Here is a 12,778-nt window from a genome sequence, read left to right as displayed (position 1 = left end):
CACGGGCCCAGCCGCTCCGCGGCACGTGGGATCCTCCCAGACCGGGGCGCGAACCCGGTTCCCCTGCATCGGCAGGCGGACGCGCAACCACTGCGCCACCAGGGAAGCCCCGAAGATTTTTAATAAAGGAGAAAAGCCGTTAAATTGCTATTGACCTTCAGATACTTTAGTTGGTGCCAGGCATATAAAGATTATTTTGTTTAGTAGACAATTAAAAAGCACTAGGCACTGTTATAACTGCTTTATAAATATTAACTCATTCAATTTTCCCAACAATTCTATGAACTAGGCTCAATTATTTCTTCCACTCTACATATGAAGAACTGAGGCACAGAGAGGTTAAATAATTTGCCCAAGGTCACATGCTAAGAAGCAGCAGACTCGGGAGGAAAACCCAGGCCATCTGGCTCCAGAGCTCATGCTTTTATCCGCCATACCAGATTGCCTCCTGTTAATGGATGCACTGTTTTCTTCTGCCCTACTCTTGGTGGGGAGCAGATCTGATCTCCTTCCCTCCACCTTAAAATAGGTAGTGGCTTTTCAAGGAGTGTTCGGGACCATGCTTTTGCTCTGGAGAGAAGATGGCCTTCCAGAGTCCCTTGGCTTGTGAGAATTAATAGGATCGCAGCACACGGGGGTATGATTGCAAATAGAAATACTGCTCTGTTCAAACAAATCTGTTTCTTGCTTCATGCCAAGAACTACAGTGTGTAAACTTACATTCAAATTGGCCTTGGTGCATGGAGCATTGTTTCTTCTATAACAAACCCTTGGCCTTGGTCAGATCTCCCCCATCCAAGATCCCAGTCAGGGAGTGTTCAGTAGGGCAGACGTGGCCCACGGCTCTGTGTTGTCAGGGGTCTGCCATGTCTTTGGGTGAGATGAGTGGAGACAGGTCAATATCCCACCAGCAGCAGGCATCTCCTGTCTTCACTGAAACTGATTGAGGTTGGGTTGTTAATTCTCATATACCCCTTTCCTTGCTCCCTACTTAGACGTTCCTATGGCAGTTTTGTAACTCTTTTCTCTATCACTTATTCCTAAGGGTTGAACTCATCACTACCTCTACTAACCTCAACCCTGTCTGTGTCTCTATCACTTCTTTAAAAATCTCAAGAACATGATGTTTCTACACGTCTATATCTCTAGGTATAAAACCATAAAGACTTAGAGTGTCAGAGCTGGAAGGGCCCTTAGAGATGATCTTCACCCCTAACCCCTTCATTTTGTAAATGAGGAGGCTGAGGCCCAGGGGAGGGTGTGGACCCGGAAGTGGAAGTGACTAAAACTGCTGCTGGGGACTTCCCTGGTGGCGCAGTGGTTAAGAATCCGCCTGCCAATGCAGGGGCCACGGGTTGGAGCCCTGGTCCGGGAAGATCCCACATGCCACAGAGCAGCTAAGCCCATGCACCACAACTACGGAGTCTGCGCTCTAGAGCCCGTGAGCCACAACTACCGAGCCTGTGCTCTAGAGCCCACAAGCCACAAATACTGAGCCTGTGCACCACAACTACTGAAGCCTGCGCGCCGCAACTACTGAAGCCCGCGTGCCTAGAGCCCACGCACCACAACTACTGAGCCCACGCGCCACAACTACTGAAGCCCACGTGCTCTAGGGCCCGCGTGCTGCAACTACCGAGCCCGTGTGCTGCAACTACTGAGCCCACGTGCCTAGAGCCCGTTCTCCTCAACAAGAGAAGCCATCGCAGTGAGAAGCCCGCGCACCACAACGAAGAGTAGCCCCCGCTCGCCGCAACTAGACAAAGCCCGCACACGGCAACGAAGACCCAACGCAGCCAAAAATAAATAAAATTTAAAAAAACCAAAACTGCTGCTGAGGGTTGACCTGTGTCCCTAAGTCAGGGCTGTGACACTGATGAGCCACACTTACATGGATAAAATACTGGTATACTATGGCATTGGCCTCCTAAGCAGTACACTTGGCAGGGTCCAGACTACTGTCCAAAGGGCCACGTGATTTAGTGAGTGTTCTGGGCTGGTAAGAAAAGGTTGCACCCCATGCTAAAGAGGAGAAATAATAATAGTTGCCAGACATCAAGCCCCTCCTCTAGGTCAGCTGTTGTGCTGTGTGCCTACGTGCTCAATTTGTGAGGCAACTAAGGGTTAACTGTCACAGCTGTATTATCTCATTCTGAGCCTCACTGTAATCTTCCAAGGTTGGTTCTATTATCTTTATTTTACAGATGATAAACTGAGGCACAAATATATTAAATAACTTGCCAACGGTCACAGACCAAGTAGTTGCAGACCCAGGATTCACACCGAGCTGACGCCACAGTCCACATGCTAAATAAACACCGAGCCATGTGGGGATGGCTTGGCCACAGTATGAGACTGTCAGATGTGCCCAGAAGTATGCCTGGATGTCCCCCTTCACTAGTCTGAGGACAGGCTAGTCTCTTTTGAGGACAGGCTGCCTGTGCTCTGACTCTGACTTGGCCTTGGCACTTGCCAGGCCACTGACAGAGACTGGAGTGTGGTGTGCTGACCTGATGCTCCGTGTATGATTGTTTGCTTGTCTGCCCTCCCTGTCCTGAGGCTCACGTCAAGGCTACCAAGAGCAAGAACTGTCAACATCCAGAAAATCAAAACTCGGCAAAACTGAAAATTGTTCCCTTTTTCCTAGTCAGTTGGATCTACTCTTGCTAATTCTTTTGTGGACCAAATCAACCTTTTGTTCACATGAGTGCAGGTAAAACCACCACTCACCTGGTTATGTCTTCTCTCTGGAGAAAAGTGAGCAGACACGTTCATCAGTCGTGTATGTAGTCAGATCATCTCTGAATTGGACCGGTTCCAAGATAACTTTCAGCTATAAAAGTACATAATTCTGTGGGTGAAGATTGGGAATACTCAGCATTTTTGCAATTTCCACCAACTGCCAAAAAAATTTTCAAGCCCAACCTCAAGAATTTCATAGTCCCAGACCCCAGTGTTTCACTACAAAGGAGAAGTGGCAAGTATTGATAGAATTTGAGATTTGTTGCCCTACATTCAGAAAAACACCAGTGGTTTTAAATATTACAAACATGTTATTTTTAGAGGCCCCTAACCTCTTACTCACTCTAGGTTTAGAAGGCTGATCTAAATAAATAAATAAATAGCAATGGCTTCTGCTTAAATTAGGTCTATCTCAGTTTCTATGGCATCCAATCTGTTAGCGTCAATATTCTCACCTGGATCTGTGCTTAGCCTTTGGGATGGCAATGTTTGCTTTCAGGTTTATAGGACATACCGTAGCTCAGTGGATTCCATTATACTCAAGGAAAGCGAGGATTTGTGGAAGCCCACAGGTGATGCTGTCTTTGATTCCTGGCGTCAGTGTTTGGTCCTATAGCCTTCACCTGACTCTGTGGATAACTGGGATTTGATAGAATCACAGATGATGAATTTTGGGTAAGCGCTTGGTCTCTAGCTACATTGGTCTATAGCAGCCTCTGCAGGTAACATTCTGTGGCTGACCCTAATAAAAAGGTACCCCAGGGAAATAATTCCAATGCAGAGAGTATGGAAGCAACCAGGGTTTGGACAATGTGTAAATCTTCACTTTGCTCTTCAAGAAGCTCAACTGCAAGGTGAAAACCTTTTCATGTATCAGTGGGTCCACACTAAATTTATTTCCTCAAGCAAATAGACAAACAGGTAACCATACAAACAGCACCTTTGTAGGCCTTCCTTAGAACGGGAGGAAAATATAATTAAACTGATATCTGCAATTTTAAAAGAAACTAGCAGGAAGGAAAGTGTAGACTTATATGTTAAAATATACATGACGGTGTGAAATAAAAGAATGTGTAGCAAGTTTAGCAGGTCGAAGGGCCGTTGTTCTTCTTTGGACATGTCACGTAAAAATGATATTCCACTTAGAAGATATATATGCACGTCCCACATTTTATAATGACTCCTGACTCTCAAAGTTTATTCATAGTGTTTCTTAAATCAGGTGACATCTCTTTTTTTTTTTTTGTGGTATGCGGACCTCTCCCTGCCGTGGCCTCTCCCGTTGCGGAGCACAGGCTCCGGACGCGCAGGCCCAGCGGCCATGGCTCACGGGCCCAGCCGCTCCGCGGCACGTGGGATCCTCCCGGACCGGGGCGCGAACCCGGCTCCCCTGCATCGGCAGGCGGACGCGCAACCGCTGCGCCACCAGGGAAGCCCCAGGTGACATCTCTTAAACCTCATGTCTTCAGTTTCTTTTTAGAATTGTCTTTTTAAATCAGATTGCAATTGGGACAGCATCTCTGGGAAGATCAATCTAGATAGGTCTTTACACTTAGCTTCCTTGTCTTTCAAAGGAAAAGTCTGCATGGGAACATTTCTTAATCTGGGCTCCATGGATGGGCTTCATGGCAGTCTCTAAGCTCCAGGCAACTGTATGCAAATTGTGTATATATGTGTGTGTGTGTGTGTGTGTGTGTGTGTGTGTGTGTAAATACGTATGTGCAGTGTTCTGAAAAAGTGTCTGTGGCTTTCCTCAGATTCTACGGTGTTCATGGGAAAATTGAGAATTTCTGAGTTAGATGCTTTCTGAGTTCCTGTGTGACTCTAAAGTTCAAAGAGATTTGCTAAGCAGATTCATTACAGCTCTTCCTTAGTTGAGGGGAGGGTGATAGGAAATTCAACAGGTAGCCCAGTGAATGCCTTTTCATATTTGCCATCATCAAGCATAATTGAAGGTCTAACTATGTAATGAGATAATCTAATGTATGATCTTAAATTGGAGACAGCAAGAGTAATAAAGACTAATAATTTGCAAGCCCTAATAATTTATTTATTTATTTATTTATTTATTTTGAGGGTATTAAATTGTTTATTTATTACACATGATAATGGATGATACACAAGCTGCATTCCCATCTATATCTGGTACCATAATCCAATTTAGATATATTGCATAGGATGCGCCAGCAATCATATTAATAATCAAAAAACTCCATGACTTTGCTCGGGTGACCCTTTTCACGGTGAACTCCAGGTCACAACACAGTAACTGTCAGTTCAACTACACCAAGGTTTCGGAAGACAATAGCTTCTCCACCAGAGCAGGTTGTAAATAAATTTTGAATGGAACCTGGCATCACCCTGAAGGAATACTAACTTCACACTGTTGGGGTAGTTTACCAAAATGGCTTCAGAGTAGACTAACTTTACACAGCACATTTTAAAAAAAGACACATTTATTCAGCGTCATGATCAGACTATTACATTTAGCAATCAACAGCATGGGTGCAAAAAAAAAAAAAAAAAAAAAAAAATCTACATTAAAACCCTTTGTTGGAATGCTTTACACTTTCCACAGAACAGAAACTAAAATAACCTGTTATACAATTAGTCACAAATACAGTCCCCGAGCTTTTTTGCCCATACACATGAGTATTGTCTAAAACATGTCTTCTTTGTAGCAGCTAGGCCCTGCCACCACTGTGCTTGGCTGAGTTCACAGATCTGTTGTAACCTGTAGCTTCCCCGTCGCTTCTCTGGCTCTCCTCTCCTGCTGAGCTTTGTTTCCTGGCAGTACTCAAAACCTTCTGCCACTGCCATAGCTACTGCTGCTGCTGGAACCACCATAGCCGCCTTGGTTTCGGGGTTTGGCAAAGTATTGGCCTCCACCACCATAGGGGCCAGAACGTCTGCCTCCAAAGTTTCCTCCTTTCACGGGTCCAAAATTTGAAGATTGATTGTTGTAACTGCCAAAATCTTTGTAGCCTCCACCACCTCCAAAATCGCTTCCACCGTTACCGAATCCATTGTAGCCATCCCCACTGCCACCATCTCCACCACCACCGCGGCTGCCACCAAAGCCACCTCGACCACTGAGGTTTCCTCCACGACCAGAGTTGTCATTCCCACCAAAACCACCTCCGCGACCACCACCAAAGTTTCCAGAACCACTTCGACCTCTTTGGCTGGATGAGGCACTAGCCATCTCTTGCTGAGATAGGGCTTTCCTTACTTCACAGTTGTGGCCGTTCACAGTGTGGTATTTCTGAGTGACAGTCTTGTCTACGGAGTCATGGTCATCAAAGGTTACGAAAGCAAAGCCTCTCTTTTTGCCACTGCCTCGATCACTCATGATTTCCATCACTTCAGTTTTCCCCTGCTGTTCAAAAGAATCTCTTAGGTGATGTTCTTCAGTGTCTTCTTTAATGCCACCAACAAAAACCTTCTTCACAGTTAAGTGGGCACCAGGTCTTTGAGAATCTTGTCTTGAGACGGCCCTCTTTGGTTCCACAGCTCTTCCGTCCACCTCGCGTGGCTTTGCACTCATGGCCGCGTGCACCTCCTCCACAGTGGCATACGTGACAACCCCGAAGCCTCTGGAGCGCTTGGTGCTTGGATCCCTCATTACCACACAATCTGTGAGCGTTCCCCACTGCTCACAATGGCTCCTCAGACCCTCATCGGTTGTTTCAACGCTCAAACCTCCGACGAAGAGCTTCCGCAGCTGTTCGGGCTCTTTGGGTGACTCTGACTTAGACATGACGGCAGTGGAGCGGGGGGGAAGACGTCAGCGATGCTTACTCGGCGGCGTCCACCAGCAGAAAGGAGTAAAATCTACCGCACGTATCTCCCTAATAATTTAAAGTCGTTAGCAACACTGAAAGATCTTCGAGCCCAGTTTATTTTCATTTCTGTTTATTATCATGCTAACTGCCTACTTCTCATTCTTTTTGCATATCCACGGATATCCTGTGGACTCTCAGAGTGAGCTAGCCAAATACAGAATAAACATGGGAGGGAGACAAGAGGAGAATGAAGCTATGATTGCAACTAGGTCAAATCTATTAATATGTGAGATTTATGTCTGTCATGGTGGAAGCTGCAAATCCTTTTGCATAACATTTCCTCTGGCTTTGATAGAAAATTTCTCACTCAGAATACTTCAAAACCAGCATTTTAATTTTTATCACCCCTGAAAACTTCATTCTTAAACAGGAGTACAAAGTTATCATGATGAAATAGTTGTCATTGGATTACATCACTTTGCCTGGTGTGAGGTGCTCTCCCCCTCCCTCCCTCTCTCTCTCTCTCTCTCTCTCTCTCTCTCTCTCTCTCTCTCTCTGTCTCTCTCGTTAATTTTGCTGCTGCCTATCGGAAATGTGCCTGTGAAGTTGGGGGGGTTAGAGGACGGAGCTAATGAGAACCAAAGTCATGGGTTCAGTCTCTGTAAGAGTATTAACTTCGTTATGTTTCCTGGCCGCGGACTCTACCCCAATCCTGGCCAGAGGACTCTTGGGGTCAAGGGAATCCAGGGAAGAGAGGAGATGATTCAGTGTAAACCCATTCCGCATGACTAGAGAGACAGCTCAAAGAACACCCATTTCAGAATCTCCCAGTGTCACTGTTGGGAAGAATCTCAGGGCTCTTCTCTTTTTCCTCCCCATCTGATATGCAGTAATTTTGTAAAGGGGTTATTCAGTCTTTTCTTGAATACCTCCAGTGACAGAGAACTCATTGCTTTCCAGTCCCAACCATTCAATCTTTTTTTACAAAAACTTTATTTTATTGAAGTAGAATTGATTTACAATGTGTTAATTTCTGCTCTATGGCAGAAATTAGTTATACATACATATAATCTCTTTCATATTCTTTTCCATTATGGTTTATCACAGGATATTGAATATAGTTCCCTGTGCTATACAGTAGCCAACCATTTCATCTTGAAGCAGTTCTGATAAATTGTTTCTTATGTGAATTACAACCTTCTGTCATTCTGTAAACTGATTCTAGGCCTTCCCTATGGGATCTACAGAATAAGACTCCAAACCAATCATTTACAAGTTGGAAAGTAGCAAAAGAGTTGAAGTTGGTGCTTCTGGCTTTACCTCCACATTGCCATTCTTATTGGCTTATGTCAGCAGAGAGAGCCCTTGCTCAGAAAGCAAGCATTTAAGCAGAGGTTTTGAGTCCTTTATATAAAGCACTTGGTATAGCATTTAGGGAGTGAGTCTAAATTACCTTTCAGTTTTTGAGACCAGTTTCGCAGGTAGCACACACAGCTAGGTGATACAAAAGGGATTACTAGAGAGCTATCCATCAACTCTCAGCCTGCAAAGAAGATTGCAATGGGGCACTGCCTCCGGGCTGGAGATTTGGGACATTTATGGGTAGTCCAGACCAATCTGTCATTGCTTCGCCGGAGAGCCTATTGGCGAGACCTTTGAACGACAAGATTGACTTTTAATCCCATCAGAAGACATGTACTCGTTCATTCATCCATTGAAAAGTCATTTATGGAGGGCTTTCTATGCCCTAGATGTTAGGGATACGATGATGGCCCACTGAGGGGGGGTATATACATCAAATAAAGAATTACCCAAAGTAATAGATGATTCCAAACCGTGATTAGTGATAGAAGGGAAAGTTACAGATTATTTTCAGAGCAGGTCTGACTTAGTTGAGGTTTTCAAGGAAGGCTGGCCTGACATTTGAGTTAACATATAAAGGATGAATAGGAACGAACAGTAAAGGATGCAGAGATGGGGGAAGCATTCCAGACAGAGGCAACAGCATCGGCAGAGGCCCCGTGGGAGAGAGGTGTAAGAGAAAGCACAGAATATTCAAGGAACTGAGAGAGGGCTGCTCTTGGTGAAATTCAGAGACGAGGGTATGGTATAAGGTGAAGATGGAGAGGTCATAGGGCCAGTCCGTGAAGGGCCTGGCGGTCTGGTAAGCCCTGTGCAACTCTTGTCTTCTGTAGTTTCCCTCACAAAGTCTCTGCTCTTTTCAGCAAATGCCATGATCATTCCTCACCTTCAGTTCTTTCCTCGTACTGTTCTTGTCCTGGGAACATTCTCCCTATCATCCATCTCTTACGCAAAGCCTTACTCATCTCGTTCCCTGAACTTTGGCATCCAGAAAGTGGAGGTGGAAGGCAAAGGGCTCTCATGTATATTAAATACTTGCTCTTCACCAAGCATCGTGCTGAGTCCTTCATACGTATGATCTTTAGCACCCCTGCCCTAACACTGTGAGGTAATGCCCTTCCTACCATCTTACCGAGGAGGAAATTGGCACTCAGAAATCTTGAATACTTGGTCCAGTGTCATATAGCTTAACTAATAAACCCAGATGAAAATTCAGGCTTGCCTGACTCCAAAGATACTGCTCTTTCTTACACATCAGCTTGCTTCTATCTGCCTTTCCCACTGTTCATTAACATCCCAGTAGAGGTGCCCTGGCTGTTCTCATTTTGACGTTAAAATTACCATTTGAAGCATCAGTTGCTGGTATCAGTGGGAGGACATCCAGTGGGGGTTTAAGTTCCTGGGCATAAGAGCCCCATTCGTGGTTCATAATGCTCTTATAGCCACGTGGAAGCAGATGCAGTCATTCCACACAACATCTACTTTGCTATCACCTCTTGAAAGTAGGCACTTAATGCAAGTGTTTGTCAGAATTTTCTAAAGAAATTTACGTAACCTTTATGAAGCTCATCTACCTATTGACCAGTCTGGGCACAAAGTCACAGTCAGAGAAAGAATATTCTGAACATCAAGAAAAGATGTAGGGCTTCCCTGGTGGCGCGGTGGTTGAGAGTCCGCCTGCCGATGCAGGGGACGCGGGTTCGCGCCCGGGTCCGGGAAGGTCCCGCGTGCCGCGGAGCGGCTGGGCCCGTGAGCCGTGGCCGCTGAGCCTGCGCGTCCGGAGCCTGTGCTCCGCTGCGGGAGGGGCCACAACAGTGAGAGGCCCGCGTACCGCAAAAAAAAAAAAAAAAAAAAAAAAAAAAAGAAAAGAAAAAGATGTAAAAAACCATGTAATTAGCATTATAGATGTTGTCTCAGAAGGATCCAAAGGTCCCCATTCCAATCTCAGTGTCTGTCACACCTCCATGAAGTTCTTTCTAAAACTTCTTCCTCCCTGTCTTTCTCTCTCAATTGCTTACCCCCAGTGCAGATGCCTCAAACTCTCTCATTTTTCTTTCTCAACCTCTCCAAAACCTTCCCCAAACCTAGCCTGTGCTGCTGACTCTGGTCTTGTTCTTTCCTCTCATCTTCAGGATTTATTCATCTCTTTCTTGCCAGTACCTTTCTGCTCTGTCCAATGTAAATCCTTCAAGTGGTCTCAGTGGTCAGGATGGCAGAAAAAGGATCTTTACAAATCAGGATGAGCAGGAGATGACCTGAATGTCTAAATGTTTTCATTTAGGTAGTAGTTCATTTATTTCCTTCACATTTATTTTTCTGTGTCCATTTCAAAATTCTTTCAACTTAAAGTAGTAACAGTATCCAAAGTGATCAGTAGTTTGTTTTCCGTTTCCTCTTCTTGGCAGAGTCTGTTAGTACTCATGGATAGCCCCGAGCTACCCTACACGTCTCAGCATCCCTTTGCAGCTGGATTGGCCATGGACTAGTTCTAGTCTATGGAGTTTGAGTGGCAATGACATGTGTCACTTGTACACCTAGATGGGTGAGTGTCCAGTTTGCCTCTTCCGAACTCTTTCCCCTGTTTCCTGTCTGGATAACATTAGTGTGACCTTGAAGCCACCAGATGGAAGCACTCTGAGTCCTTGAGTCACTGCCTGGAAGAGAATTAATCCACATTCGACTGTAATGTGAGTGAGAAATAAACCGTTGTTGCATTGTTTGTTTTAGTAGCTAGTGCTAATTAAGCTAATATACTATTTTTTTATATTTTAATTAAACTCATTAATAAGTTCGTAATTGTAACGAAGTCCACTTTATCAATCTTTTCATCTGTAGTTAGTACTCTTTATGCTCTAAGAAATTTTTGCCTGACCCAAGGTCATGGAGGCATTTTCTGATACTTTATTTTAGAAGTTTTATTGCTTTGCCTTTTACATTTAGGTCTACTATCTATCTCAAGTTAATTTTTGTATACAATTCGAGGGTCATGGTTAATTTTCCATATGGATATGCAATTAACCCAGCACCATATATTGAAAAGATAATCCCTCTCTCCCTGGGTTTCAGTAGCCCCTTCACTGAGTATCACATGTAGCAGACAGTCTCTAAAATGGCTCCATGGATCCCCACATTATTATTTTTTCTTTTTTTGGCTGCACCACGTGGCATGCGGGATCTTAGTTCCCCGACCAGGGATCAAACCCGTGCCCTCAGCAGTGAAAGCCCGGCGTCCTAACTACTGGACTGCCAGGGAATTCCCAGTGACTCACTTCTCATGAACAGTATATGGCAAAAGTGACTGGAGTCTCTGTGATTAGGTTACAAAAGACCACGGCTTCCATTTACTCTCTCTTTCTCTCCCTCTTCAGTAAAGAATTTTGTATTCTCGCCTTGTAATCTGGTGTGCGCTGTGCTGAGGTTGGAGGGAAGGGATGTCATGGGTCTGCATATGTTATAGTTTGGTTGACATTGCTCAGAAGAAGATGGTGCTGGAAAGGCATCCCCCTGACAGTTGGATTATTAAGGGGTGCCTCTACTGGTTTACCTGCAGGAGAAGACATCACAAACAAGTGCTCAGGTGCAAGAGACAATCAAACTGAGTCCCCTGGTGCTGCGCTAGGTTGGCAAGGATGCCTTTTATGTCAAAAAGGGGAGAGCCTACCACATCTGGGTTACATGACAGGAAGCCAAATTTATTCAGCTTTTGTTATCTGGCGTTAACCTTCTGTCAATAGTATTACCACATATAAAATAGACTTCTTTTTTCTGTTTTTATAAGATTGTGCTTAAGAAAAATCTGAGGTATCAAATTTCATTTTCCAGCAGCGTCAGTTTACTGCAAGATAAGATGTAAATCAAATAAATATCTGTTTGTCCCTATATCCCTCTCATCCCCCCTCCCATCTGGACACAAGACATATATTTAGAATATCAGCGAGAGAGATGGGTGGGCGGGGCTTGCGAAAGAATCAACATGCCTTTAGCTAGAGACTTACTACATTCATCGTTGGAAGAGGAAGAGAAAAAAACATAAAAAGAAATGGCTCATTCAAAGTCCAAATTCTTATTTTATGGATGGAAAATGTCCAGGTTGCTGCAGGACTGCCAGGGTTTGTAGCCATTCCCACATGGTGGTGCTTTGTGTAGGTTGTTCAACAGAGTTGTGCCAGCTGATGGGAGGAAAGGCCAGGCTCACAGAAGGGTGTTCATGTAGAAGAAAGCAACATTAATGATCCCCGCAACTTCCTGAATGCGGGTGATATCGCAGAAAGCCTTATTGGTTGTGTAATTCTAGTTGATCTATCAAGATAAGGTAATGATGTTTAATTTTGTAAGGTATACAACAGTGACCTCCTGTTTTGGTGTCAGCTTGTCAGTACTTTTTGATTATGGGCAAAAGCCAAGAACATAAATTTTCAGAGTCCAGAGAACATGCCGCTTTTCTTCCTGATAAGTAAGCTAGTCCGCTGCTGCTTCACCTTTCTCCTGATTTAAGAACAAGGTTCCAAACACCAGGGGCACAAGTCACAGTGGTGGCTGGAGTGTGGCTGACCTTCTCATGGGAAAATTTCAATCAAACCAGTTCCTCTCATTTTATTTCACCATTTCCCGGGGTCCCAGGAGCTCCCCAGTCCTCTAATTCTGGCAGGAGGGTCAGAAGGTATTTTTCAGTCTCCGTTTTGCCATTTATTCAACTAATGCGCTTGGGTGCATCCTTAGCCTCATCCTCTTCACTGGGCACGTACCGCTGCTCCCAGACAGAGTGCAGGGCTCCCAGATTCCATCAGAGTCTGTACAAAGGGAGGGTCACATGAAAAAGAAGGGAGCGGTTCAGTTAGTCTCTTTGGGCTGGGTTATGTCTTTCTTGCGAAGGATTGCCAGGGAGGGGA

At 44.8% G+C, this 12,778-nt stretch overlaps 1 protein-coding gene and 1 pseudogene across 1 annotated transcript; one reads left to right on the top strand and one right to left on the bottom strand.

Annotated features, from left to right (window-relative positions):
* Positions 1-5,447: 5,447 nt before the first annotated feature.
* LOC102988741 (heterogeneous nuclear ribonucleoprotein A1-like) lies at positions 5,448-6,598 on the bottom strand. Its single transcript, XM_024128137.3, has one exon. The coding sequence runs from the start codon at positions 6,500-6,502 to the stop codon at positions 5,540-5,542; it is 963 nt and encodes a 320-aa protein (XP_023983905.1). The 5' UTR covers positions 6,503-6,598; the 3' UTR covers positions 5,448-5,539.
* Positions 6,599-11,862: 5,264 nt separating this feature from the next.
* On the top strand, positions 11,863-12,118 carry LOC112066138 (40S ribosomal protein S27-like; annotated as a pseudogene).
* Positions 12,119-12,778: the final 660 nt, after the last annotated feature.

The sequence above is a fragment of the Physeter macrocephalus genome, chromosome 21 (genome assembly GCF_002837175.3).
Source record: "Physeter macrocephalus isolate SW-GA chromosome 21, ASM283717v5, whole genome shotgun sequence".
NCBI classification, from domain to species: domain Eukaryota; kingdom Metazoa; phylum Chordata; class Mammalia; order Artiodactyla; family Physeteridae; genus Physeter; species Physeter macrocephalus.
Note: the sequence above shows the minus strand (reverse complement) of the source record. Positions and strands in the feature narration are given on the sequence as shown.